This window comes from Megascapheus bottae, chromosome 2 (assembly GCF_031878675.1).
Source record: "Megascapheus bottae isolate mThoBot1 chromosome 2, mThoBot2.hap1, whole genome shotgun sequence".
Lineage (NCBI taxonomy): Eukaryota > Metazoa > Chordata > Mammalia > Rodentia > Geomyidae > Megascapheus > Megascapheus bottae.
In genome coordinates, this window is record NC_143510.1 from 78,011,558 (window position 1) to 78,039,023 (window position 27,466).

Sequence of the window (27,466 nt, forward strand, 5' to 3'; positions counted from 1 at the left end):
CAACTTCCGGTGTCGCTGGTGTAGGTGGGTGAAGAAGGAGCGGGGCCCTCGCCGCTCGCTCTCACTCCCTCGCGCGCTCTCGGGCAACATGGCGGGCGTGGAGGAGGCCGCGGCCTCCGGGAGCCATCTGAATGGCGACCTGGATCCCGACGACCGGGAAGAAGGAGCTTCCTCGACAGCTGAGGAGGCCGCCAAGAAAAAAAGACGGAAGAAGAAGAAGAGTAAAGGAGCTGGCGCAGGTGAAAGGGAAATCTCGAGTTTCCTCGGTCGCCGCCAGGAATGGCCGAACGCCTTGGGCCGAGGCCCGGTTGCGGAGTGTGTGTATGCGGGGAGGGGGGGGCGGGAGGAGATGACAAGAGTCGGAGGTGGGGGGATGAGACGGGATCCGGAGTTGGCGACTAGATGCGTCGCGAGGCCGGAGAGGGTGGAGAGGAGGAGAGGCGGCTTTCCCCGCGATGGGTTTCGGGGTGAGGGGGAGAAGTGTACCTCAGCTCCGCATCTGGGACTCGGAGGTCGCCGCGCCGGCGCCCCTGGTGTTGCCACAGCTCGGCACCCACTCAGGCCACGGCACGGGCGTGAACCCCTGCACGGAGCACCGCTCCACCACCATCTTCCGCGCCGTTCTGGCGCCTCCAAAATCCCGTTCTGACCGGTACTACCGCCTCTCTGCGGGAGCAGCCCGGGACGTCTGTTCGTTGGGGGTGGGGGTGGGGTGGACAAATCTAATGCCGGAGCGCGTGCGCCCCCCACCCCCAATCCGGGTTTCCCGTTTGTTTTCTTTTATTTCGTGATACAGGTTTTGCTTTTTTTTTTTTTTTTTTGAATTGCGGGGGTCAGATTGGGGATGGGTAGAGGTGTCAGCACGTTGATGGCAATGGTACTGGTGGTGCGTGTGCGAATTTTCACCTGCCTGAATCTCCACCCACAGCATCCTTCGAAGTTTAAAGGGCTAAATTGGTGATGCCAGCTCTCCGATAGCGCACAGTAACACAATAAGATATTCTGGGGCTGGCAATGGAACTTTCACGGGTAACCTCCAAAGCAGTGGGTTTAAGGCAAGGGAAAGCAGCTGGATGGTTTTCTGAATTGGATCGATATTATGAGCCAGGAACTCAGTGTCTGCTTTTAAGACGGTGGTTTTTTTTTTCTTTTTTACATCAAGCTCTTTTATTCACTGTCTGTTTTTTAGTTATTTTTTACCGTGTCTGATTAAAGGTTGGGGGATTGGGGGGAGGGAGATGGAAAATGAAATGTTGATTAGAGAGTTTTAGCTTTCCTGAGTCTCTTTCAGAAAAACAGAATCCCAAGACGTATGTAGTGTGGTGGCTGATAGTTTCTGGCTTTCTTTTTTTTCTTTTTTTGGCCAGTCGTGGGGCTTGAACTCGGGCCCTGAGCAAAGTATGTGGTACCAAGGAATAGAACCGGGGCCTTTCGTGCATGCTAGGCAAGCACTCTTCCACTAGGCCAAACTCCCAGCCCCTGTGTCTGGCTTTCTAATGAAATTCACTCTGCAGTTTGTCCTTGAAGGTGTGCAGCAATCTAATACTATATAATGTTTGTTTTGCTTTTGCCAGTCCTGGGGCTTGAACTAAGAGCATGGGTGCTGTCCTTAAGTTTTCTCAAGGCTAGCACTTTACCACTTGAGCCATAGCACCACTTCCAGATTTTTCTGTGTATATGGTACCAAGGATTGGAATCCAGGGCTACATGCATGCTAGGCAAGCATTCTACCTCTAGGCCAAACTCCCAGCCCCATTACTGTATATTTTTAATGATTTTATTCATCAGTATGAATTACCTTTTTTTGTGTGTGTGGGTCATGAGGCTTGAACTCAGCCTGAGCTCTTCACCTCAAGGCTACTGCCCTACCCTTGAGCCAGGCCCCACTTCCCATTTTCTAGAAGTTAAATGGAGATAAGAGTCTCAGGTCCTTTTGTGTCCAGGCTGGCGTTGAACCTTGATCCTCAGATCTCAGCCTCCTGAGTAGCTAGGATTACAGGCATGAACCTCCTCAAACAGCCAGAATTATCTTTAGTAACCTGAATCCCTGTCTGCCCTGGGCTTTCTAAAAATATTGTTGTATAGCTAGGCTATAACCACTTGCAGAGCAGGATCCTGGTCTTGTTCTTATATGTTTAAGAATTTGTGTTTTACTGATGGACTATCTTTCCCTGTATAATTTACTTTATCCAGCCCAACATAACTGCTTTCTGAAGAAATGTTCCAAGTGAATCTTCCTTTTTTTATGGCTTTCTGCATTTATTGTCTGTCTTCAGATCTATGTAATTATTTATTATAGTTTCATTACTGACCTAAAAGTGAACTTCTCAAAAATAAGGTCTAGCTCACATTTTAAATTTATCCTGTAGCTGCTAGCTTGTGTAATGAATATTTCATAGAATGAATTACTGAGTGACATAAAAGGTTTTTTTCCCCCACCTAACAACATTTATTCACTGTAATGTTTACTTTTGTTTCCTGAGGACTTCGCAGGAAAGTATTTGGAAACATTCTGAGATCATTGAAACTACATATTCAAGTGCAGAAAAGTATATTAATTACATTTGACTTGTGCCATTTTATTCAATCAGCAGTGCAACAGGAACCTGACAAAGATTCAGGAACCACAGTGGATGAGGTAACAAGACAGTTGGAGGGACAAGCATTGGAAGAGAAAGAAAAAGATGATGATGATGAAGGTAAATGGTTAATTAGATCTTATTAATTAGATATGATAGAAAATTTGACATTCTCTTTTTGTGTGTGTGTGAGTTGTGGGGCTTAATCGCTTTTAATCTCGGCCTGGACCTAGGCTCTTCAGCTCTAGGCTACCACCTTGAGCCTCAGCCTCACTTATCGGTTAAGGGGATAAGAGTTTCAGGTCTTGTTTTTTTTTTTTTAAAGAATTTATTAATGTTTATTTTTACATCATATTTTAAATGACAAGTTTAACAAACAAGTGTTCAAGGAGGGAATCTCTATTTACAATCACTGGGACTTAGTATTTAGAACTTAATCAAAATTAGGCTAAGGGTTTGTATGTCATAGAAACATATTAATTTAAGAAATAAGACATTATGTCTATAGAGTCATAGGTTTTTATGTCTATATAGTTATGTTTATATTTCCATTACCATGGCCATAGCATTGGGTATGCAGTTATTGAGTCCTCACTCTTGTACTCTTTGGATTTAATAGTCACATATTAAGGATATCATGTGCCTTTCGTTCCTTAGGTCTTGACTTGTCTCACTCAACATGATTCGCTCTAGGTTCATCCATTTCCCTGCGAATGCCCTTATTTTATCTTGTCTGTTGGCTATGTAGAATTCCATTGTGTATATATACCACATTTTCTGTATTCATTCATCTGCAGTAGGGCATCTGCATTGTTTCCATCGCCTGGCTATTGCGAATAGTGCGGAGATGAACATAGCTGAGCAGGTGTCCTTGTAATATCTTGGGTCATGATGTTTAGGATAGATGCCCAGAAGTGGTATGGCGGGATCGTAGGGAAGGTCTATTTTCAGTTCTTTAAGAAACCTCCACACTGCTTTCCAGAGTGGCTGAACTAGTCTGCATTCCCACCAGCAGTGTAGTAGGGTTCCTTTTTCTCCACAACCCCGCCAGCAACTGTCATTGTCTGAGTTCAAGTTTCAGGTCTTTTTATGCTGGGCTGGCTTTGTACCTTGATCCTCAGATCTCTAGGATTACAGGCATGAGCCACCAGGCCTGGCTAAAAATTTGACATTCTTTAAACAAAATCTATTGCTCATGCACACTGTTCTCTGACATTTTACTTATTATTAAAGTTTCAGTTAATGTCAGAGATAAGAAGGAAAAGATATCTATTAGCAACTCCTTAAGTCTGGTATGTTTAATAGCTCTTAAATAATACAGATCTCAACTTGAGCTGTCCCTAAACTTTTTTGCTCAACACCCAGAATTCAAATCTCAGTCATGGGAGAAAAAAATAATGTACTTGGCTTTTAAAACTTTTCACAAGGCTGGATATGTGGCTCATGCCTGTAATCCTAGCTACTCAGGAGGCCGAGATCTGAGGGTCTAAGTCAGCTTGGCTAGGAGAGTCTGTGAAATTCTTACCTCCAGTTAACCACCAAAAAGCTGGATTGGAGCTCTGGCTCAAGTGGTAGAGCTCTAGCCTTGAGCCCAAAAGATCAGGGACAGCACTCAGTTGAGATCAGCACCAAAAAAACCTCACAAAACTTTAACCACATAGTGGGTAAATAAATAAATAAACAAATAAATAAAGGGAGTTTGGCCTAGTGGTAGAGTGCTTGCCTAGCATGCACGAAGACCCAGGTTTGATTCCTTGGTACCACATACATAGAATAAAAGCTGGAAGTGGTGCTGTGGCTCAAGTGGTAGAGCTGGAGCCTTGAGAAATGTCCAAGGACAGTGCTCAGGCCCTGAGTTCAAGCCGCACAACGGGCCCAAAAATAAAAAATGAAATAAAATTGAGTAGCTTTTTGATTTAATAGTATTGAACAACTCCTAGTATGCCTGATCCTAGGGTACTTTTATGTGTATTCTTGTTTTTTTATAAATTAAAATGACTCCATGAGTTACCTAAAGTGACACAGCTAATATATAGTAAAATAAAACCAGAATTTAAAACCCGTCCCTTGATCCCAAGTCCATTCCTTTTTTTGCCAGTCCTGAGGCTTGAACTCAGGGCCTGAACACTGTCCTTGGGCTTCCGCAAGGCTAAAACTCAACCACTTGAGCCACAGTACCACTTCTGCCTTTTTTGTGTGTGTGGTACCGAGGAGTTGAACCCAGGTCTTTGTGCCTGCTAGGCAAGCACTCTACTATAGGCCAAACTCCTGGCCCCTCTGTTTCTTTCTTTCTTTTTTTTTTTAATTCTGTATACAGAATCTGTTGTATGCAGATTTGTTGTTACAAGTGTTCTTTGAAGGTTGGAAAAGGTAATGTTTTGGTTTTTCTTCTCTAGGAAAACTGTTAGGGGGACAAGCATAGAGGTGAGAGATATATGTGTATGACAACTAAATGAAGGTTGGAGGTGAAATTTAGAGTAACTCATTGATAGGATTAAGCCAAACAGAAGATATCAATTTAAATTGAGATGATACTCAAAGTTTTTGAAGCATATTGAACAGTATGCTGGCCATTTGAGAGGATCCGTTGAGGGAGTCTAAGAAGAGGATGCATATAGAAAAGGCAAGGAATTTGCTTGGAAGTTCCCTTAACAATAATGAAACAAACAAATGAAAAGGGTCTAATGCCCAGGTTAGCCTTACTCACAATTTTTCCTCAGGCTCCAGAGTTCTGGGTTTCTAGGCTTACAGTACCATACCCGACCAAGACTCAGCTTTTGTAGTTGTCTAACTACAGAGTCTTTGTAAACCTGATTTTGGATAGAGTTACAAGTTATTATTGATAATGCAAAGAGTCCATATATTTTTCTTTTTTAAATTGCTTTTGAGGCTAGGCCCTGGTGATTCACACCTGTAAACCTAGCCACTCAGGAGACTGAGATCTGAGGATTATAGTTGGAAGCCAGCCCAGGCAGGAAAGCTAGCTCATGAAACTCTGACCTCCGGTTAACCAAAAAGCCAGAAGTGGTAGATCGATAGCCTTGAGCAAAAAAAGCTCAGCAATAACTTGGAGATAAGTCTCAGATCCTTTTGTATCTAGACTGGCTTTGAACCTTGATCCTCAGATCTCAGCATCCTAAATAGTTAGGATTACACACGTGAGCCACCATGCACCATGGCTCTAGCTAACATTTTTTTTTTTTTAATTTCTTTTGATTGTACAAGTCAAACTGACAAAACTAATGACATACAACAATTTATTATTTTTTATTGTCGGGATAATATATAGAGAGAGGGATTATAGTTACATTCATCAGAAAATAGATGCATTCTCATGCGTTGATACCCCTTCTCATGTTTTTCTCCCCATTTCCTTCCTCCTACTCTGTCCCAATCATCTTGTTTTTCCCCCTTCCCTTTCCTATTTCAAATAAATAAACATATACAGTATACCAGGTAACAAGGTCAGATACAGTAACAATATGAGATTAATCATAAAGGCATCAAGAGAGAAGAGGTGTAGCAGTACATTAAGAACAACAGTCACACAAAATAAAACGCTGTTTCCATAAACTAGAGGTGCTTTCATTTAGTCTCATCCTATATGACCTCATGTACCTAGCTTTTGAGCTATGACATACAACAATTATTATGAGTATCAAGAGAACCTTATCAAATGCTATTCAAAAATATGTGCACACATTAATCTCTTTGTGCTTGTTTAAATTAATTAAAAAACTATGTCCTTGTAATTATTTTTGTTAGATGGCGATGGTGATGGAGATGGAGCAACTGGAAAGAAGAAGAAAAAGAAGAAGAAGAAGAGAGGACGTTAGTGTCTTGCTTTTAATCTTGCTTGTAGTAGTGATTATAAGCCTACAGGTTTAAAGATTTCATTAGAAGTGTTTAAGGTTCTAATATATGTCAGGAAAGCAAATTTAAGAGTTTGAATGACTGGAAGTAATAATTATGTAATGCTTTAGTTTAACAATCTTGTTGGTATTGGTTTTTTGTAGGTATTACTGAGCTGAGAAGTGTTAGTGTGAGTTGGTCACATTTTTTGTTTGTTTGTTTAGTTTTGTTTTTGGTGGGTCATGGAGTTGTAACTCTGGGCCTGGGCAGTATCCCTGAGCTCTTCAGTTTAAGGCTACCACACTACCCCTTGAGCTCAGCCCCACTTCCTGTTTTCTAGTGATTAATTGGAGATAAGAGTCACACTTTCTTTTTTGTTGTTCTTTTTTGTTATTGTTGTTCTTTGTTGTTCGGTCTTGGGACTTGAACTCTGGGCCTGGGTGTTGTCCCTTTACCTTTTCAGCCACAGTACTATACCACTTACGAATCTCATGTTCTTCAGTGCCCAGGCTGGCTTTGAACTGCAATCCTCAGATCTCAGCCTCCTGACCAGCTAGGATTATAGGTGTGAACCTCTGCACCCGGCTGAGTTGGTTGCATTTAATCACAAGTTAGGGATGAATTCTTTAAAATTTTATAGTTTTTTTTTTTAAACCATGGTCATAGGTTTTGACCTCCAGCTGGCCATTGTCCCTGAGCTTTGGGCTACAGTGCCCCTTCTTTGCTTCCCATGTAGCTCAGATTACACATGTGAGCCACTGGTGCCTGGCTAAAGTTTTATAATTTAAACCTTGCATGCTTCAAAATAACTCTAAAACAGTCTCACTTGTAGTAATAGAGGAAATCACTTCCTGTATTCCTGCTAGCTTTGAAATTGAGATTTCTGGTAGCTCTTTAATGAAGTTATATTTACTTAAAATTTATATCTGCTGAAGTTTCATTAGTAATTTGCCAGGGAAGGCAGTCATAGGGCTTGAACTCAGGGCCTGTGCACTGTCCCTGAGGTTCAGTTTTTTGCTCAAGGCTGAGGTTCTACCACTTGAGCCACAATGCCACTTCCAGCTTTTTCTGTTTCTTTGGCACTGAGGAATCAAACCCAGCTCTTCATGCATGTTAGGTATGCACTGTACCACTTTCATTAGTAACTCCCCCCACCCTCCATGGGTCATGGGGCTTGAACTCAGCCTGGGCGCTATCCCTGAGCTCTTTAGCTCAAGGCTACCACCATACCCTTGAGCCAAACCCCACTTTCTGTTTTAAGTTGGTAAATTTTTATTGAGGCTTTCAGATTACAAAATGAAGTAAAAAGAAAAATAGTCCTTCACCAAAATTACACACTGCTGTACCAAAATATTTTAGATACATGGGACTTACATGGGATTGCATTTCTAAAAATGGTATCCAGTATAACATGTCTTAACTCCTTGGATTTTCCAGTTGACTATTCCAACATGAATTTCATGGCCAAATTTTATCTTTGCTGATCTCTTCAGATCTGAGGAATTACTAATTCCAATTGAAAAATGAGGTTTGCATTTGATGGAATTTTGGTGTCCAGTTGTCCTTTCTTCCATGCTAGTTCAATCTCCAGTCAAGCCTTTTCTCCTTTATTCATAGTCAAAAGTGCTTCATCCCATCCTCTGATAACTTTATCTACTCCAACCTTAAAACTTAAAGTCTTGGCACTTTTCTTCTCCTCCTCCTTCTTCTTTCTCTTTTCTTCCTCTTCTTCCTCCTCTTCATCTTCCTTCTTCTTTCTCGTCTTCCTCCTCTTCCTCTTCTCCTCCTCTTCTTGTTCTTCCTCTTCCTCCTCCTCCCCTTCCTCTTCCTCCTCTTCCTCCTCCTCTTCTTCCTCCTCCTCCTCTTCCTCCTCCTCTTCTTCTTTCTTCTTTCTTCTTCTTTCTTTTTCTTCTTTCTTCTTGCCAGTCCTGGAACTTGAATTTAGGGCCTGGGTACTGTCCTTGGACATTTTGCCACTTGAGCCACAGCACCACTTCCTGTTTTTTTCTGTGTATGTGGTTCCAGGGAATCAAACTCAGAGCTTTGTGCATGCTAGGAGAGCACTGTGTTACTAGGCCACACTGCTGGCCCCTCTCCCTTTTTTAGAATAGATTTTGTATATTTTGGTGGACCCTCAAGCAGAGTCTCTTCAGACTTCTTTGGGCTTATCATTAGGCTTGACATTTTTTTATTTGCTCATATACCTATACTTTTTTTTTTTTTTTTTAACCAGTCCTGGGCTGAGTAGCTAGGATTACAGGTGTGAGTTACTGGTGCCCAGTAACTTGGTTTTGTTTGTTTTTAATCGCTGTGTTTGCAAGTTTTTTTAAAATTTTTATTTATTGTTGGGGTGATGGACAGGAGTTACAGTTACATTCATGAGGTAGTGGGCACATTGCTTCTTGAACATGTTTCCTTCCCATGTTTTTCTCCCACTTTCCCTCCCCCCACCCCTTCTTGTATTGGTTTTCCCTTACCATGTCATTTTCAAATACACAAATAAATGTATATACAATATACTAAGTACCAAAGGCAGATACAGTAACAAGATGAGATAAACCTTAAGGGGGAAAATTAAAAAAAGATAGCTTCACATAGTACCTTAAGAACATGTTTTTTGTTTCTTTGTCTTGCTTTTTTTGGGGGGTAGAGCTTGAACTCACCTGGGCACTGTCCCTGAGCTCTTCAGCTCAAGGCTACCACCCTACCCTTGAGCCAAGCCCCACTTCCTATTTTCTAGAGATTAATTGGAGAAAAGAGTTTCAGGTCCTTTTGTGCCCAGGCTGGCTTTGAACCTTGATCCTCAGATCTCAGCCTCCTGAGTAGCTAGGATTACAGGCGTGAGCCACTTCACCAGCATAGGTATAGGTTATTTTTTTAAATAAGCTTTAACTTCATCAGCCATTCCCTGTGACTTCTTTGGTAGAAATGGACTAGCCTTTCTATTCAGATATCATTCTTTACTGTATCCTTATGCTCTTCTAAAATTTTGTCATTTTTGCCCCTAGCTTTTGAAAATACATGAATCATATTTATTTTTCATTTTATTTTTTGGTTGGTGGTGGAGCTTGAACTGTGGTCCTGGCCCCTATCCCTGAGCTCAGGGCTAGTGCTCTACCACTTTGAGCCACGACACCACTTCTGATTTTTTTTGTTGGCTAATTGGAGATAGGAGTCTCATGAATTTTTGTGCACTGGCTGACTCTGAACTGTAATCCTCAGGTCTCAGCCTCCTGAATAGTATTATGGATGTGAGCCACCAGTGTGAGCACAAATTTACTTGGATTCTAGCAACCTTCCAGTGGTTCTAAAAAAATGTGTCACAACCTATAATAGAACATTGTTTCTATCCCAAGCACTGCAGAATAGAGAAAAAAAAGTGAGAAATAATGTTCCCTAAGGATAATTTGAGAGATAATGATTTCTTTAAAAATTGCTCCCCAGTGGAGTCAGACAAGAAGGAGTCGTGTGACCCTGTTTCTATTTGTCTTTCCATAGAATTCTTCTGTCATCTGGTGTTTGGTAAGATCTTCCCTTCTCAGCTTTCTGTCATCATAATTTAAAAGAAAAAATTGTTTTGGGGCACAATAATCTTAGTAGATTGAATATCCTTTATTTAATCATTATTTGGGACCAGTAGTGTTTCTGCTAGAGAATTTTTTTTCTTAGTTTTTTTTTGTATACATGATGAGATATCTTTGGAATATCTAAACATACGTTCATTTGTTTTATATGTACATAACCTGAAGGTAATTTTATGCTTAATATTTAGCATGCTTCTTGTTTCCCACATGAAATCAGATGTGAATTTTTTCCATTTGTGGCTTTATTTTAGCACTCAGTAAATTTTGCATTTTCAGACATTGGGTTTTCAGATTGGGATTGCTCAACCTGTATATAACTTGATAGATAATGTCTAAGATACTTTCCAAATACTATACATTTTTCCAAGTATGGAAGTTGGCATATGGCTACCTATAATCTTTCAGCATTGTGTATGAGCTTAATTTATGGGACTTAAGTTTTCTTGTTACTTCCTTCTTTATATTTGTGAAAGCCAACCTCTGTGCTGCTGCATCTGGCTGGTATAGGAATGGAAATTAAAATATCAGAAACTTGTTTTGCACTAAGGCATTCAACTTTAAATAGTAGAGCTGTTTTTTGTTTTTGCCATTCGTGAGGCTTTAACTCAGGGTCTGACCACTGTCCTTGGACTTTTCTCAAGGCTAATGCTCTTCCACTTGAGCCACAGTACCAGCTTTTTTCTATGTATGTGGTACCGAGGATCCCGGTCTTTGTGCATTCTAGGCAAGCACTCTACCATGATGTCACATTCCTGGCCTGATAGCAGATTTTTGAGAAGTTAGATTTCTTTCCCAAGCTGCAGTAAGTCACAAATGGCTATTGTGGTAAATGCTTTCATTTTAATGTTAACTAGAGGTTCATATTAAAAGCATTGAGGTTAAAAATAGGAACTATAATAACCATTAAACTAAGAAGGATATAATAACTTAGTGGTATTTTTAACAGCAGTTTGCTTCGTTTGTTTCTCACAGCAAAAGTTCAAACAGACCCTCCCTCCGTTCCAATATGTGACTTGTATCCTAGTGGTGTATTTCCCAAAGGACAGGAGTGTGAATACCCACCCACACAAGATGGGTAAGAATCATAACGTTCATTTCTACTTTGGGGAGTTGTATCTTAGTAATATAGCAGATTTAATTTTACCCCACTATTTAATTGAAAATGTATGACTTTATTCACAAGAACAATGAATACAGTAGAAGCCCTTTTCTACAAAGTAACTTGGGCCTGTAGCAGCTTGACACACAAAAAGTGATTACTGAAAATTTAAATATTCATAAGATTAAATTTGATTTTTATCCCAAAATCTTAGTATGATTTACATTAGATTCTACTTTTCCCCTCCATTAATTATTCATAAATGTACCGCCTGTAATTTTCATTTTGGGTTTCTGTGAAAAGCAAATTAAGTTTTTTTTTGCCAGTCCTGGGCTTGAGCTCAGGGCCTGAGCACTGTCCTTGGACTTTCTCAAGGCTAGAGCTCTACCACTTGAGCCTCAGCACCACTTTCGGCTTTTTTCTATGTATGTGGTACCGAGGAATCGAACCCGGGTCTTCATGCATGCTAGGCAAGCACTTTAACCACTAGGCCAAACTCCCGGCCCCCACAAATTAAGTTTATTCTAGGGTTGGTTCCTATATTTTTATTTTTTTCCCTGAAAACATTTACTGATCTTATCTAGTCTTTGGGGGGGGGAGCACATGGGCGCGCACGGCATGTGAGCCAGCATGGACATACATGTGTGAACATACGTAACCAGTACTGGGCCTTGAACTCAAGGCCTTGTATTCACATTTGGCTTTTTGCTAGTTAACTGGAGGTAAGAGTCTCATAGCCATGAATTCTTCTGCCATGGCTCACTTTGAGCCCCAATCCTCTTGATTTCAGTCTCCTAAATAGCTAGCTCACATCTATAGATGTAAGCAGCCAGTACCTGATTATCTACACTGTTTGACTTAAATATTTCAATGATTTGTTTATTCAAGTTTTTCAGAGGAGTCAGTGTTAACATGTTATTAACTTACACAGTTATAGCAATAAGTACAAATGACTTAGTTAGATTTCTGATATGAAAAAGTCTTTTGGGCTGTGAATGTGTTGCAGTGGTAAAGTACTTGCCTAATACACACGAAGCTCTTGGGTTCAATTCCTCAGTACCACATAAACAGAAAAGGCTGGAAATGGTGCTATGGCTCAAATGGCAAAATGCTTGTCTTGAGCAAAAGGAGCTCAGGGACCATGCCTAGGCCCCAAGTTCAAGCCCCCAGGACTGGCAAAATAAAAAAAAAAAAAAATGAAAGCGGGGAGGTAGGGGAGAAAAAGTGTTCTGTAAGAATACATGTCAGACTGATCAGCAGAAACTCACAGTGGCATACAGATTGATGGAGCATGGGAACTGGAACCTAATAGATAATTTGAGTCCCACCTTTAGTTTTTAATCTTTTGCTTCATTTCTTCAACCATAAAATGGGCAGTTCATAGGCTTGCTGAGAGGGGTGATATGCAAAACACCTGGATAAGTAACATGAATTTTGAGCATTGTTGGTGCTCTTGTTATTACCAGAATAACAGACTGTCGGCCACAGATATTCATAGTACCATGGTCATTGACCAGTGTTTTACTGAAGGAATTAAAAGAACCAGTCTCTGAAACAGTTGGTTAAGAAAGCTTCTACTCTGGGGGGGGGAGGGAAATGGGTACCAAGACATGTGAAAGGGTATCAATGTATGTGAATTAATGCACCTTCTATCTGGCAAATATCATGTAACCCTTTTACTAATTACAATAAAAAAAATTAAAAAAAAAGAAAGCTTCTACTATAACATTATTTCATTGATTTATAAAGATACATTTGGTTTTTGAGTATAGTGGTTTTCATTTATAATCCTAGCTACTTGGAAAGTAAAAATGGGATTGTGATTTGAGGCCAGCTCAGTCAAAAAGTTACTGAGACTATCATCTCAAATGATAAATATGATTGTCTATACCTATAATCCCTGATACATGGTAGACGTAGATAGGGGATCACAGTCCAGTGCAGGATCAGGGCAAAAATACACGACTCTATCCAAAAAATAACTCAAGGAAAATGTTTGGGGCATGGGTCAAGTGGTAGAGCAAGTACCTAGTAAGTATGAAGCTCCAACAAATGAGAGCTATGTCCACCTATACCCTCCTTACCCCTGCCCCCTCTGGTGTTGGGACATTATACTTGCTGAACAGGTGTTGTAATACTGAGCCTCCAGCTCAATGAATCATGGTGTGTGTTTTGAGGAAATATATGTTGAATTTCCAGGATCATGCTTACAAAAAACTATATGGATGTTTTTTCCTTGCGGTACCTTAGGCAGTATAGTGAAACTATTTACATAGCATTTGCATTATAAGATATTTTTTTTAATTTTATTTTTTTTATTGTAATTAGTAAAAGGGTTACATGATATTTGCCAGATAGAAGGTGCATTAATTCACATACATTGATACCCTTTCACATGTCTTGGTACCCGTTTCCCTCCCTCCCCACACCCCTCACCCGTCTTGGCATTATAAGATATTTTAAATATAGAAATGATATATAGGAGACTATGCTTAGGCCATATGCAAATACAACAATCCTTTTATATCAGGGACTTGAGCATCTATAGATTTTAGTATCCCCATGGTAAGGATAGAGGTTCTGGAACCAGTCTCTCACACTGAGGACAGAACTTAACCCTGTTGGCTAATTTTTGTGATACTCTTGAAATCTCATATATGTTACTCAAGTTTTCTAGGACATTTCTGACTTCTGATTTTTTTGTGTGTTGATAGAATATTGGTCCACCTAAAATTTTTTTGTTTGGTTGGTTTGTTTGTTTTTTTGGTCTTTTCATTTTTGGTACTGGGGATCAAACCCAGGATATTGCACTTGGAAGGCAAGCACTTTGCCACTGAGCTACACCCCAGCCCTAAAATTTTTTTTAAAGGTAAAGTATGTACATTAGTATTTCAGAAACTTTTGACATATAGAAACTGAAAAATTAACTTCCTTGGCTTTGATACTTGCTCTGCCGTTTTTTTTATGTTTGTTTTTATTTTTAACAACTCATATTCTGCTATACCTATTATAAAGGCGAACAGCTGCTTGGAGAACTACTAGTGAAGAAAAGAAAGCATTAGACCAAGCTAGTGAAGAAATTTGGAATGATTTTCGAGAAGCTGCAGAAGCACATCGCCAAGTTAGGAAATATGTTATGAGCTGGATCAAGCCTGGGATGACAATGATAGAAATCTGGTAAAAGGAATATATTTTATTTTAGTACTTATTCTCTAATTATAATGTTTGGCTTTCTACCTCTTGGCTAATAAAAGGTGAGGTTTTTTTTGTTGTTGTTGTTTGTTTGTTTTTTTTTGTCATTCTTGGGGCTTGAACTCAGGGCTTGAGTGCTGTCCTTGGGCTTTTTTCAAAGCTAGCACTCTACCACTTGAGCCACAACACTACTTCCGGCTTTTTCTGTGTATGTTGTACTGAGGAATTTAACCCAGGGCTTTGTGTATGCTAGTCTGAGCACTCTACCACTATGCCATGCTCCCCACCCTAATAAAACTTTTTTTTAATTCATGGAAAAAAAATATTTGCATGCAATCACTTGCACATCAATTTAATAACATAATTAAAATTAAGCTGAATCTTTGTATCAATATATATTGTTTATAGAATATATATCCTATCACATACCTGTATGTCTGTATAGGTATGTTTATATCTCTAATAATTCATGTCAGTTACCTAGAGTACCTGAGTATTGAGTCATTACTCCCTAATAAAACTTTTATATAATATATTCTGACTTCTTAAAGTACCACTGCAATGAGGAAACCATAAGACAAGTCCAAACATACACCTTCCTTTGTGCTCTTGTTTGCTCAGATGTACCTACAGTCATTACTATGACTTTCTGCTTGTAAGTCTGTATTAAATAAATTCAGACTTACAGGCAGACTGCACCAGTAATGCATGCCTGTAATGGTAGCTACTCAGGAGATTTGAGAATCGAGGTTCAAAGCCAGCCTGGACAGGAAAGTTCATGAAACTCATATTTACAGTTAACCACCTAGACATGGAAGTAGATAGAGATGTGGTTCAAAGTGCAGAGTTTTGAGCAAAAAAGCTCAGGGACAACAAATACATGCATTCTTGAAGTGCCTAGATATAAAACTTAATGAACAGGGGCCAGGAGTTTGGCCTAGTGGTTAAAGTGCTTGCCTAGCATGCATGAAGACCCGGGTTCGATTCCTCGGTACCACATACATAGAAAAAAGCCGGAAGTGGTGCTGAGGCTCAAGTGGTAGAGCTCTAGCCTTGAGAAAGTCCAAGGACAGTGCTCAGGCCCTGAGCTCAAGCCCAGGACTGGAAAAAAAAAAAAAAAACCAACTTAATGAACAAACCAATACAATTACTCCCCTTTCACCTTGAGAAATAAGTGGTTAAAAAAAACCCTCTGATTTAGATAACCTAAAATATACAGCATGAGCAAATATGATTATTTATATTGACTTGAAACGTTCTTGTACATGAAATTACAAGTAGAATTTATTATCTTTTTTTAGATAAGCTGCTTTTATAGCATCAGAGAACTGTTTATATTCAGAAAGTGTTCAAATAACTTGAATGAGCAAATAATTTATGGGTTTTAGTAAACATTCTTGAGTTTATGAGCTGTAAGACTATGCAAACAGAGCCAGGAGCCAGAAGGTCATCCCTATAATCCTAGCTACTCAAGAGGCTGAGATCTGAGGGCTGAGGTTCAAAACCAGACTGGGCCAGGAAAGTCTGTAAGACTATCCAGTTAATCACAGAAAAAGCCAGAAGTAGTGTTGTGGCTCAAGTGGTGGAGTGCTAGCCTTGAGCAAAAGGAGCCCAGGGATGGCACCCAGGACTGACTCAAAAATACAAGAATATACATACCATACAATCAGGATTATAAAGGTAAATGCATTTTGTTTTCTTTTTGTTTAGTGAAAAATTGGAAGACTGTTCTCGCAAGCTAATAAAAGAGAATGGATTAAACGCAGGCCTGGCATTTCCTACTGGGTGTTCTCTCAATAATTGTGCTGCACATTATACTCCTAATGCTGGTGACACCACTGTGTTACAGTATGATGACATCTGTAAGATAGACTTTGGAACACATATAAGTGGTGAGTTGGTAGAAGTAGTTCTGACAATGCTGCTCTGTTCTTGGGAAGGGAGGGGGTACAGAAAAAAATTCATTTTTTATGTATTGGATGAAGCTATAAATACTGCAATTCAGATTTTTTCCCTTATTTACTTATAGGATTTACTATAAGGCATCCTACTAAGAATGAAATTTAGTTGTATTATCTTTATATTAGGATATGAGGCATGCATTTGCTTTTGGCAATCATGTCACATCTTAAGCCCAAGTACTTTTTTTTTTTTTTTTGCCAGTCATAGGCTTGAGCTCAGGGCCTGAGCACTGTCCTTGGACTTTCTCAAGGTTAGAGCTCTACCACTTGAGCCTCAGCACCGTTTCTGGCTTTTTTCTATGTATGTGGTACTGAGGAATCGAACCTGGGTCTTCGTGCATGCTAGGCAAGCACTCTACCACTAGGCCAAACTCCCGGCCCCGCCCAAGTACATTTTTATCTCACTTAACAGATAAGAAAGCAAATTTAGACTAAGTACTTGTTTATTTTAAGGCTTTACTACATTGGATAAATGGTGCTGTTTGGGCCTGATGATCATACAGATATTCTTTCCCCTGCATAACTATTCTATATTTTTGTTCTTGCTTTATTTTGTTTCTGTTTCTCTATTTACATAACTGCCTAGAAGGGTACTGAATTAGTGTTAACTTGGAGTAACAAATACCGTATAATGATAAATTACATTCTGAAATGTTTGTATATTTCTATATTTTTGCTGTTTGAGTTTAAATATTCTCGGGGGACTTACGATGCTGCTTTCCTTCATTCTATTTTGAAAACTTCAGAATCATCCTCTTATATAGCAAGGCTAATAATAAAATGCTGGTGATTTACACCTGTAATCCTGTCTACTCAGGAGGCTAAGGGTTGGGATTTGGAGTCAGCCCCAGCAGAAAAGTCCCCATGAGACTCTATATATCCAATTAACCACTCAAAAACCAGAAGTGGAACTGTGATTCAGAGTTTTAGAGTTCTTGCTTTGAGCAAAAGAGCTCTGGGACGGTGCTTGGGCTCTTGAGTTCAAGCCCTACAACCAACAAAAATGAATAAAACAAAATGTTATAAAGTAGATAAATTGATCAGCAAACTTAAAGATAAACTTTTTCTTTCAGGTAGGATTATTGACTGTGCTTTTACTGTCACTTTTAATCCCAAATATGATATGTTACTAAAAGCTGTAAAAGATGCCACTAATACTGGAATAAAGGTATGTATGTGAACTATTAAATGCTATTTCATTGAATGTACTTTGAATACTTGTGTAACCTGTTTCAAGGCCTGTGGGTAATTAGGAGGAATTACCTAAGTTACTGGTTTTAGGATCTTGGGTGGATAATGGTAAGATACCACAGGCTTTAAGATTCAACTTTACTAATACTTATGACAAGTTATTTACTGCTTGTGAAATAGGCTATGCTTATCTTTAGTTCATTATTTTATTATTAAGAGACTTTAGTTTTTAAAGCAATTTTAGGTTCATAACAAACCTGAATAGATATATAGAAACTTCCCAGTGTTTGCCCCTATACATACAAGATCCTACACTGTCAACTTCCCAAACCAAGATATTAAAATCATTGAACCAACATTTACCCTTGATGATCATCTTGGTTTTGTAAATTCAATGAGTTTTTGACAAATACAAAATACTCATATAATTTTCTGGAGTGTTTTCATTATCTTCCAGATTCTTTGCGATCTCTCGATTAATCTTCCTGTTAGAACATGGTGCAGCCCTGTTTTCCTCTCTGTGTGTGTGTGTGTGTGTGTGTGTGTGTGTGTGTGTGTGTGTGTGTATGTGTATGTGCGTGTGTGTGCGCGCGCGTATGCACGCACGCGCATGTGCACGTGCTTCGTGCACATGTGCGCGTGCACGCATATGTGCACACATGCCAGTGCTAATGCTTGATCTCAAGGCCTTGGTGCTGTCTCTTAGCTTTTCTGCTCAAGATTGGCATCCTGCCTTTTGAGCTGTAGCCTCACTTCTGGTTTGTTTTGGTCATTAGTTGGAGATGGCAATAAGTCTCACACTTCTCAGCACAGGCTGACTCAGATCACAGCCTCCTCAGTGGCTAGGATTACATGTGTGAGTCACTGGCACCTGACCATTCGTCTTTTGAGTGGTATGATTGTCACAAAATGAAGGACAGAGAAACAACAGATTGATTAAAATACACCTGACAATAGCATGAAACTGAATGAGAGCTTTTCCATATAAACTAAACTGCAGTTTTGTTTTGAAATTTCTTATGATTTTTAAAAAATTATATTTGGCCATGCTTGGTGAAAATTGAGTAATCTGGAAAAGGTAGATTTGTGAACTCATCTTGTGCTTTCCTTCTTTTGTTTTATTTGGAGGTATTATTTGAACTCTGGCTGAACTCTGACTCTTGATTGCTAGGCAAGCACTCTGTCCCCTGAGCCACATCCTCAGTGGGTTTATTTTGGGGTAGGGTCTTTTGTTTTGGGTGTGGCTTCCAACTATGATCCTTCTACCTATGTGATATTTGTATTGCTTGGATTGCAGGCACACACCACCACAACTGATTTATTTGAAATAACTTTTTGCTCAAGTTGGCCTCAAATTATGATCTTCCAAGTCTCCCTCCTGTGCTGCTTTACAAATGCATGGTAATCTGTGTAGGCACAGCATTGGAAGACTGAGGCAGAAGGATTACAAGTTCAGTGACAGCTTGGGCTATATAACCAGACCTTGTCTCAAGAAAACAGTTTTTAAGATTGTGTTGTTTAGTTTCCACAAATTTGGGAGGTTTCCCCCCCCCCCAGCTTTCATTACACTATTGATTTCTTTATCTTATTTTGGCCATAGAATATACCATGTTGTAAAATTTGATGAGACTTAATTTGTGGTCAATGTGTATTCTATCCTGGAAAATGTTTGATGTGTACCTATACTCTGTACATAAGCTGTGCTATTCAGTAGTATCTTTTGTATATTTCAACTTACTATGTTTAGTCCTTGTGTGTATGTGTGTATATGCTATGTACATGCCTGTGCAAGTACTTATTCTACCATCTTTCTAAAGTCTTCTCCAAGTTTTTTTTTTTTTTTTTGTCAGTCGTGGAGCTTGAACTCTGGGCCTGGCTGCTGTCCTTGAGCTCTTCAGCTCAAGGCTGGTGCTCTAGCCCTTGAGCCGCAGCACCACTTCCCTCCCCAAGTTTTTTGTACTGTTGTATTTATAATGTACAAAGTGGTTTTCCTAGTTGTCCTTTACTTTAAATTAGTAAGAAATTAAGTCATGGTAAAAATTTTCACTTTGAAAAGCAAAGTATATATTGTTCTTTTTTTAGTGTGCTGGAATTGATGTTCGTCTATGTGATGTTGGTGAGGCCATCCAAGAAGTTATGGAATCCTATGAAGTAGAAATAGATGGGAAGACCTATCAAGGTTTGGTGAAATCAGCTTAACAAAACTACTGTTGATTTCTTTTAGTCAGCAGCTCAGTTCATGGAATGAGTTCTGTGGTCATTACCTGAGAGCTATTGCCAAGATATTGTGCTACTTGATGAGACAGATGGGCAACCCTAAGGTGCCAGAATTTCAGCTAGTTTTCTTTTGAGTGTGTGGCTAGTCAAATAAGGACTCAGAAGCCAGAGACCCTTCCCATTGCTGATTCACCAACTTTTTTATAGAGACCAGTTAATTCTTTTAATTGGAGGGACCAGTGTGTCCCTTCAATTCTTGTGTGGCTGTCCCAGAGTTGCCTGTGCTTTCTTGTGCTCTACATTTATCTCCCTAGTCTAACCCTTCTCCAACCCAGGTCTATCTGATGGTTCCCCAGCAAGAGTTCTCTTTTCTGAGCCTTACTTAATCCTCTTTGTAAACATGTTGTAATGAATTTCTTACAGAATAATTCCTTTAATAAAACCTTGTTTCAACCTTATTATAGACTTGCACATAGAAACTAACTTGGTACCTTGTCTCTCACTTCTAGTAACTTCATGTTTTTGTGAAATTCACATTAGTAAAGTAGGCATTGTGTTCTTCTGTTCCCAGCTATATACCATTGTTTGGTTTTCTTTCTTTTTTCTTTTTGCCAAGTAAAATACAGTTCTTCCTCTGAGACCTGACAGTATCTGTTGTTGCTCATATTTATTTGTCTCTCTTTTATTTCTGGCACCATCTTAATTTGTGTTGGCATCCTGAGTGTAGATTCCGAATCAATGGGGTAATTAACTTTGGCACAAACTACTCATCTAACCAATTCAGTGATACTCCTTCTATAACAGTCCTCTCCCGTGTGCCAGTATTCAAATTTATCACCAGTCATACAGGCAATTGCTAATCTTTCTGTTCAGCCATTTGATTTCCTTTTTTATGTATCAAAGCACTCTTGGCCTGGAGTGTTAGAATGTGTGTTTAGGATTCAAAGACTGCAAAAATGGTTTGTTTGTTTGTTTGTTTTTTAAAGGTTCATCTCCCCAGTGTGCCAGGTTGCATTTCCTTTCCTCTGTTTAGACACCACGATAATATTCACCGTTCTCTTTCATTTACCTTTCTTAGTGCTTTGATTTTCAGAAAATCTCTTCCAAGTCTATTCCAGTGAGTGTCATTGCAAGCCAAAGTACTATTTAACACTACTCACACTTGATTAGAACATACTGTAGAACAATGACGAAAACATACTTTGAAGTCAGGCAGGTTGAACCTTACAGAAATTCTATAATCTCCAAGGTCCAAAGTTATCTTTGACCCGAATAAGAGTGTATGATTGGCCAGGCTCTAGTGGTCCACACCTGTAATACTAGCTATTGAGGAGAATGAGAGCTGAGGATTGAGGGTCAAAGCCAGCTCAGGTAGAAACGTCTGAGAGACTTCATCCCTTATAAATTACTAAAAAAGCTAGAAATGGAACTGTGGCTCGAGTATTGTAGCACTAGCCTTGAACAGGAACAGCTCGGAGATTGTCCATATCCTGAGTTCAAGCCCTAGGATCAGCAAAAATTTAAAAACAACATGTGAGTTATTTACATGACATTGCTTGGAATTTATTATGTATTAACAAAATTATGTTTTTTCTCCCCTTTTTTTGCCTCTAATTCCAGGATTGATGTCATAGATTATAATGCCTCACTTCTGTTTTTTTTCACCATCTCTTAAAAAAGTTGCTTGATGAAGCCAGGCAGGGTGGCTCACACCTGTAATCCTAGCTACTCAGGAGGCTGAGATCTGAGGATCTTGGTTCAAAGCCAGCCCAGGCATTAAAAAACATCAGACTCTTATCTCCAATTAACTGGAAAACTGGAAGTGGCGCTGTGGCTCAAGGGATAGGGCAGTAGCTTTGAGCTGAAGTGCTCAGGAACAACAACCAGGCCCAGAGTTCAAGTCCCAGGACTGACCAAAGAAAGATGCTTGATGAGCATGATAAGAAGATATGATTAACATCCCTTAATTTTTGCCATATTTCAAAAAAGAAACTATCTTTTTCTCTGTTATCGATCATCAAAGAAGAAACCAATTTCATTCATATTCATTGTCCTACCTTATTTAAATTCTACTTTTATCACTCCTTTCTCCTATGTTCTTGGTTCTTAGTAGCTCAATGAAAAAAACTAGAAGAAGCTGATAGCTGATCTCTCTCTCTCTCTCTCTTCTTTCTCTGTCTCTGTCTCTCTCTCTCCCCTCTTTCTCTCCTCTCTCTCCTCTCTCTCTCTAGTCCTGAGGCTTGAACTCAGGGCCTGGGTACTGTCCTTGGACACTTTTTGCTCTAATTGAGCCACAGCGCCACTTCCTAGCTATTTTGAGGAATAGTGAGCCTTCTGACTTCTGGATTCTAAAGTATAAATAGAGCTTAGTTCCATCTAAATTCATTACATAGTAAACTTCAACAATAAATCTGCTTGAATATACCTCTAGATTGAGTTCCCTGAATTTGCTGAAGTTCTTAAAAATTCTAATAACTGTCAGTAGATCCCAAGATTGGAATCCTTACTACTTGCCTTCTTAATTTTCCCATTAAACTCTTGTAACATCTTAAGTTCTAGTATTCCATCATCCCTTTTTGGATATATTATTGTATTGATAATGCTCCTTAGTTGGAACATGACAGAATTCAGATTTACTTGAGAGGATGAAGAAATGGACTAAACTTTAAGGAACAATTCCCCAAAAACCACATAGCAAGGGGTAGTTTTATTTTCCTTGATCAGAAAGTTACAGAATTGTAGCTTACTGTTTCTTTTGTATGACTACACATTAGGTAGCATAGCTAAGAAATGTTGAAGAAGGGCCGGGAGTTTGGCCTAGTGGTTAAAAGTGCTTGCCTAGCATGCATGAAGACCTGGGTTCGATTCCTCGGTACCACATACATAGAAAAAAGCCAGAAGTGGTGCTGAGGCTGAAGTGGTAGATCTCTAGCCTTGAGAAAATCCAAGGACAGTGCTCAGGCCCTGAGCTCAAGCCCAGGACTGGCAAAAAAAAAAAAAAAAGAAACGTTGAAGAAAAAGAAAAGTGTTTTTGATTGGCTTATGGGGTCAGCTTGCCAGTTTTGGGGGTAATCACATACAGATCTTAAAATAAATTTAGCTTATTTATATGAGGGTTCTTTTAAACATCATGATAATTATTTTGCTCTGCTGCCTCTAAATTTGTAATTTTTTAAAAAAATCTTGCTACATAAATCTGCTCTGGAAGAAAAATAGCTTCATATTGAGGATTCTAGAACTGTAGGGTTGATTTTTGTTGCTGTTGTTTTGTTTTTGAACCATCAAAAAATTTGTGTGTTGCCTAATGGTTGAGTGCTTACCTTGCATGCATGAAGCCCCACGTTCAATTCCTTGGTACCACATACACAAAAAGGCCATAATTGGTGCTATGGCTCAGGTGGTAGATAGAGCCCTAACCTTGAGAAAGCCCAAGGACAGTGCCAGGCCCTGAGTTCAAGCTCCAAGACTGGCAAAAAAAAATCGGGAAGCCAGGTACCAGTAGCTCACACCTGAAATTGTGGCTACTCAGGAGGCTAAGATCTGAGGATCACAGTTCAAAGCCAGCCCAAGCACAAAAGTCCATGAGACTCTTATCCCCGATTAACCATCAGAAAACTGAAAGTGGTACCGTGCCTCAGTGTGGTAGAGTGCTAGCCTTGAGCTGAAGAGCTCAGGGACAGTACCCAGGCCCAGAGTTCAAGCTCCATGACTAACCAAAAAAAAGTTATTAACTGAAAATACACAAAGCATAAATAAATATTCAACATCTCAATTGCCAAAGATGTGACCACATTTCTTTAAAGTGTATTGCCTATGTTCCAGAAACCTCTCGATTCCATTGTCTTGGTTTGTTTTGTGCTGTCATAACAATACCTACAACTAAGTACTCTGGTAATGAACAGAATTTTTCATAGGCTTGGATATCCAAGATCAACAGGCTTTGTGTTTCTTTGTGGCTTCTTGTAAAGACAGAGACAGAACCAGTTTGCATACATACTTAGTAAACTAAACTCATAAGGAACCCACTCCTAGGATAATATTAACTCATTCATAGACTGCCTTCTTGACTCTTAATAACTCATTAGATTCTACCTCCTAACACTATTGCATTGTGGAGAAGACAGTCTAACAGAACTTGTTCGACTTTGCAATTGCAACAGCTTAACTCTAGTGAACCACTATTTTGACAACTAAAGGGTTTGCATTTGCTTCTCTTTACATCTTTGTCTGGTCTGTGTCTCTAAGCATGTTTAGTTGTACTTAATTTTGAACTTCAAGTGCCATTGCTATATATAATGGTCTTTTTGCTCATTTCATCTTTATGTTCTGGTTATTTATATATCCCTAGTTTTGTTTTTATTGTTGAATAATGTTCCCATTGTAACTATCCCACAAGTTATTCTATTAAGTATTGAGATTGGATTTTTTTTATAACTATTAAAAGGCCAACAATCTGTCCTTCTAGAGGTGCTGATGTCTATTTCCCTATTTCTACTATTGCAGTGAAACCAATCCGTAATCTAAATGGACATTCAATTGGGCCTTATAGAATACATGCTGGGAAAACAGTGCCCATTGTGAAAGGAGGGGAAGCAACAAGAATGGAGGTATGTAAGTTGTTAACACTTAAGTGTTTAGGGTTTTTATTTACCTGTGCCATAGATTAAACTCTGGGCCTCACATATATATAAACTGCTGAGGATTATGGTCCTAAGCTTTTCTGTGCAGAAAAGTCTTCTACTTATCTACAATTAACCACCAAAAAGCTGGGAGTAGAGTTGTGACAAGTGATAGTGGACTAACCAACCCTCTAGTGAAAAAAAAAAGATAATGGACAGCACCCAAGCCTTGCATTCAAGCCCCAGACCCCCCCACACAAATTATTGCAGTTAATCCTAAATTCTTCTCTTACCTTGATCTTTGTGTTTTTGAAGGAAGGAGAAGTCTATGCCATTGAAACCTTTGGTAGTACAGGAAAAGGTATCGTTCATGATGATATGGAATGTTCACATTACATGAAAAATTTTGACGTTGGACATGTGCCAATAAGGTGAGAGGCTTGATATTTATGATTTGTCTTCCTAATTAGTAGCATATATAAAATGTGATATATGATGTGGTATATTTGTAAGTACATTTTTTTAATGGCTTAATAAAACTGGATTTCAGCTGGGTGTTGGTGGTTCATGCCTGTAATCCTAGCTACTTAGGTGAAAATCTGAGAATTTCAGTGCCACCCTGGGCAGAAAAGTCTGAGATTCAGGAAAACTGAAGTGGTGCTGTGGGTCAAAGTGATAAAGCTCAGGGACAGTGCCCAAGCCCTGAGTTCAAGCTCCACTACCAAACCCTCCCCCCCAAAACCCACTGTATTTCAGTTTATCCCTTGCTATATCATGGCTTCACTGTATCAGGGGTTGGTTAAAAATATATATTGGGGCCAGGAGGGTGGCCTAGTGGTAGTGTGCTTGCCTAGCATACACGAAGCCCTAGGTTTGATTTCTTGGAACCACACACACAGAAAAGGCCAGAAGTGGCACTGTGGCTCAAGTGGTAGAGCACTAGCCTTGGGCAGAGTGTCCACGGACAGTGCCCAGGCCCTGAGTTCAAGCCCCAGAACTGGCAAAAAATAATTTATTTTCTATTATGGAGTTTGTCTGTAGCACAGGATTTTGTGGCATGTAGGTATTTACATAATACTTTATTTTTACCTAAAAGTTTTAAATATAAAAATAAGAGTAGGCGGGGCTGGGAGTTTGGCCTAGTGGTTAAAGTGCTTGCCTAGCATGCATGAAGATCCGGGTTCGATTCCTCGGTACCACATACATAGAAGCCGGAAGTGGTGCTGAGGCTCAAGTGGTAGAGCTCTAGCCTTGAGAAAGTCCAAGGACAGTGCTCAGGCCCTGAGCCCAAGCCCAGGACTGGCAAAAAAAAAAAAAAAAGAGTAGGCAAGGTTTATAAAGCCTTAAATACATAATGTTATTTGGTAGATTTGCATCTATCACTAACCTCCAGGATGTAAATCCCCATGAGGGATTTCTGTATTCTAGTGGAAAGATTAGCCTGTTAAAAAATATTACCTATGGAGGTGGGGGGAGGGAAATGGGGACCAAGACATGAGAAAGGGTATCAATGTATGTGAAGTCATGCACCTTCTATCTGGCGAATATAATGTAACCCTTCTATTAATTACAGTAAACAATATATGAAAAAAAATTTCACCTAGCTTGAAAATTTGGGCATGTATTTTCTTGCAAGTGTAATTTCATATAATCGTGTGATCATTTTGCTGGCATTCCTAGGATTTTAGTCCTAATATTTTGTTGGTGATGCCATATTTTAATTTAAATTGTATTTTTAATCTTCTGTGTGTGTGGGTCATGGGGCTCGAACTCAGCCTGGACACTGTCCTAACCTTTTATAGAGGATGATTGGAGATTGAGCTTAGACTTCCTTTTGTGTGTGGTCTTTGAGCTTGTTGCTTCACAGTAATCTCTGCTGAGAATTGGTAACATAAATACCTGAGCATTCTCCCCCGCCCGCCCCACCCCAGCCCCACCAGTCCTGGGCTTGGGCTCGGGCTCAGAGCCTGAGCACTGTACTTAGGTTTTCTCAAGACTAGAGCTCTACCACTTGAGCCACAGCACCACTTCTGGCTTTTTTTCTATGTATGTGATATAGAGGAATTGAACCCAGATCTTCACGCATGCTAGGCCAGCACTCTACCACTAGGCCAAACTCCCTGTCCCAATACATGAGCTTTTTAAGGCCATCTTCTAATTGGCTACTATCTATAGTTGATGGATTGTTATACCTTCTTGCTTCTAATTATTTGAAAGAGCTACAGAAAAATTTGAACTTTATTTACAAGCGAAGATACAGCTAAGGTTTAGTTTTTCATTGTATGAGAAATGAGTTGGTAATTATTTTGCCAGCTATTAATCTTACTCTCTCCTTAGGCTTCCAAGAACAAAACACCTGTTAAATGTCATCAATGAAAACTTTGGCACCCTGGCCTTCTGTCGCAGATGGCTTGATCGCTTGGGAGAAAGTAAATACTTAATGGCTTTGAAGAATTTGTGTGACTTGGGTATTGTTGATCCATATCCACCATTATGTGACATTAAAGGATCATATACAGCACAGTTTGAACATACCATACTGTTGCGTCCAACTTGTAAAGAAGTTGTCAGCAGAGGAGATGACTATTAAACTTAGTCCAAATCCACCTCAACATCTTTTGTTTTCTAAGCTTTGTTGGAGTACCTTATACCAGAATTAATTTGCAACATGTTGTCTGTTTTAACAGTGGACCTGTGTAATACTTTTATCCATATTTAAAGGAATTTGATCAAAGGCAAGCAGTCTAATGCAATTAGCCAAGGAAAAAGCTTTCAGGACTTTCAAATGTTAACTGTTTCCCTGTCTAGGAAATGCTATAAAAGCTCAAATTAGTTAGGAATGATATTTTGTTTTAAACACAACATGCTTTTTGGATATTTATATTGCCATATTCTTACTTGAATGCTTTGAATGACTACATCCAGTTTGCTCCTCTGCCCTCTGGTATTGCTTTTTAACCTTCCTGGAATCCATTTTCTAAAAAATAAAGACATTTTCAGATCTGAGAGCTACATTTCAATGTCTGTGGTTATAATTCCGAGCAGGAAATAGCTAAACAATGTAGGGAAGTGGGGCACTTTTAGCCAGACTGTCAACTTCTACACCAAGACTGCTGGCATGGCGACTAAAATAATACCGTGTATATAAAGTAGGACAATCTTTCAGACACAA

At 39.4% G+C, this 27,466-nt stretch overlaps 1 protein-coding gene across 2 annotated transcripts; it reads left to right on the top strand.

Moving 5' to 3' along the window:
• Positions 1 to 27,308, top strand: Metap2 (methionyl aminopeptidase 2). 2 transcript variants are annotated; one of them, XM_090328420.1, is made up of 11 exons: positions 1 to 239; positions 2,595 to 2,699; positions 6,345 to 6,410; positions 10,988 to 11,090; positions 14,130 to 14,291; positions 16,017 to 16,198; positions 17,341 to 17,435; positions 19,541 to 19,637; positions 24,179 to 24,282; positions 24,610 to 24,725; positions 26,632 to 27,308. In XM_090328420.1, exons 1-11 carry the CDS (start codon positions 89 to 91, stop codon positions 26,882 to 26,884), a joined length of 1,434 nt encoding a protein of 477 aa, XP_090184546.1. In that variant the 5' UTR covers positions 1 to 88; the 3' UTR covers positions 26,885 to 27,308. The 2 variants fall into 2 exon arrangements, with proteins under 2 accessions (XP_090184546.1, XP_090184545.1); XM_090328419.1 differs by having other exon boundaries at positions 2 to 239; positions 2,592 to 2,699.
• Positions 27,309 to 27,466: the final 158 nt, after the last annotated feature.

Coding starts and splice junctions, on each gene's coding strand:
- Metap2 (XM_090328419.1), top strand. CDS start 89: ATGGCGGGCGTGGAGGAGGCCGCGGCCTCCGGGAGCCATCTGAATGGC. Junction 240..2,591: donor GAGTAAAGGAGCTGGCGCAG/GTGAAAGGGAAA, acceptor TTATTCAATCAG/CAGTGCAACAGGAACCTGAC. Junction 16,199..17,340: donor CTTTGGAACACATATAAGTG/GTGAGTTGGTAG, acceptor TTTTTCTTTCAG/GTAGGATTATTGACTGTGCT.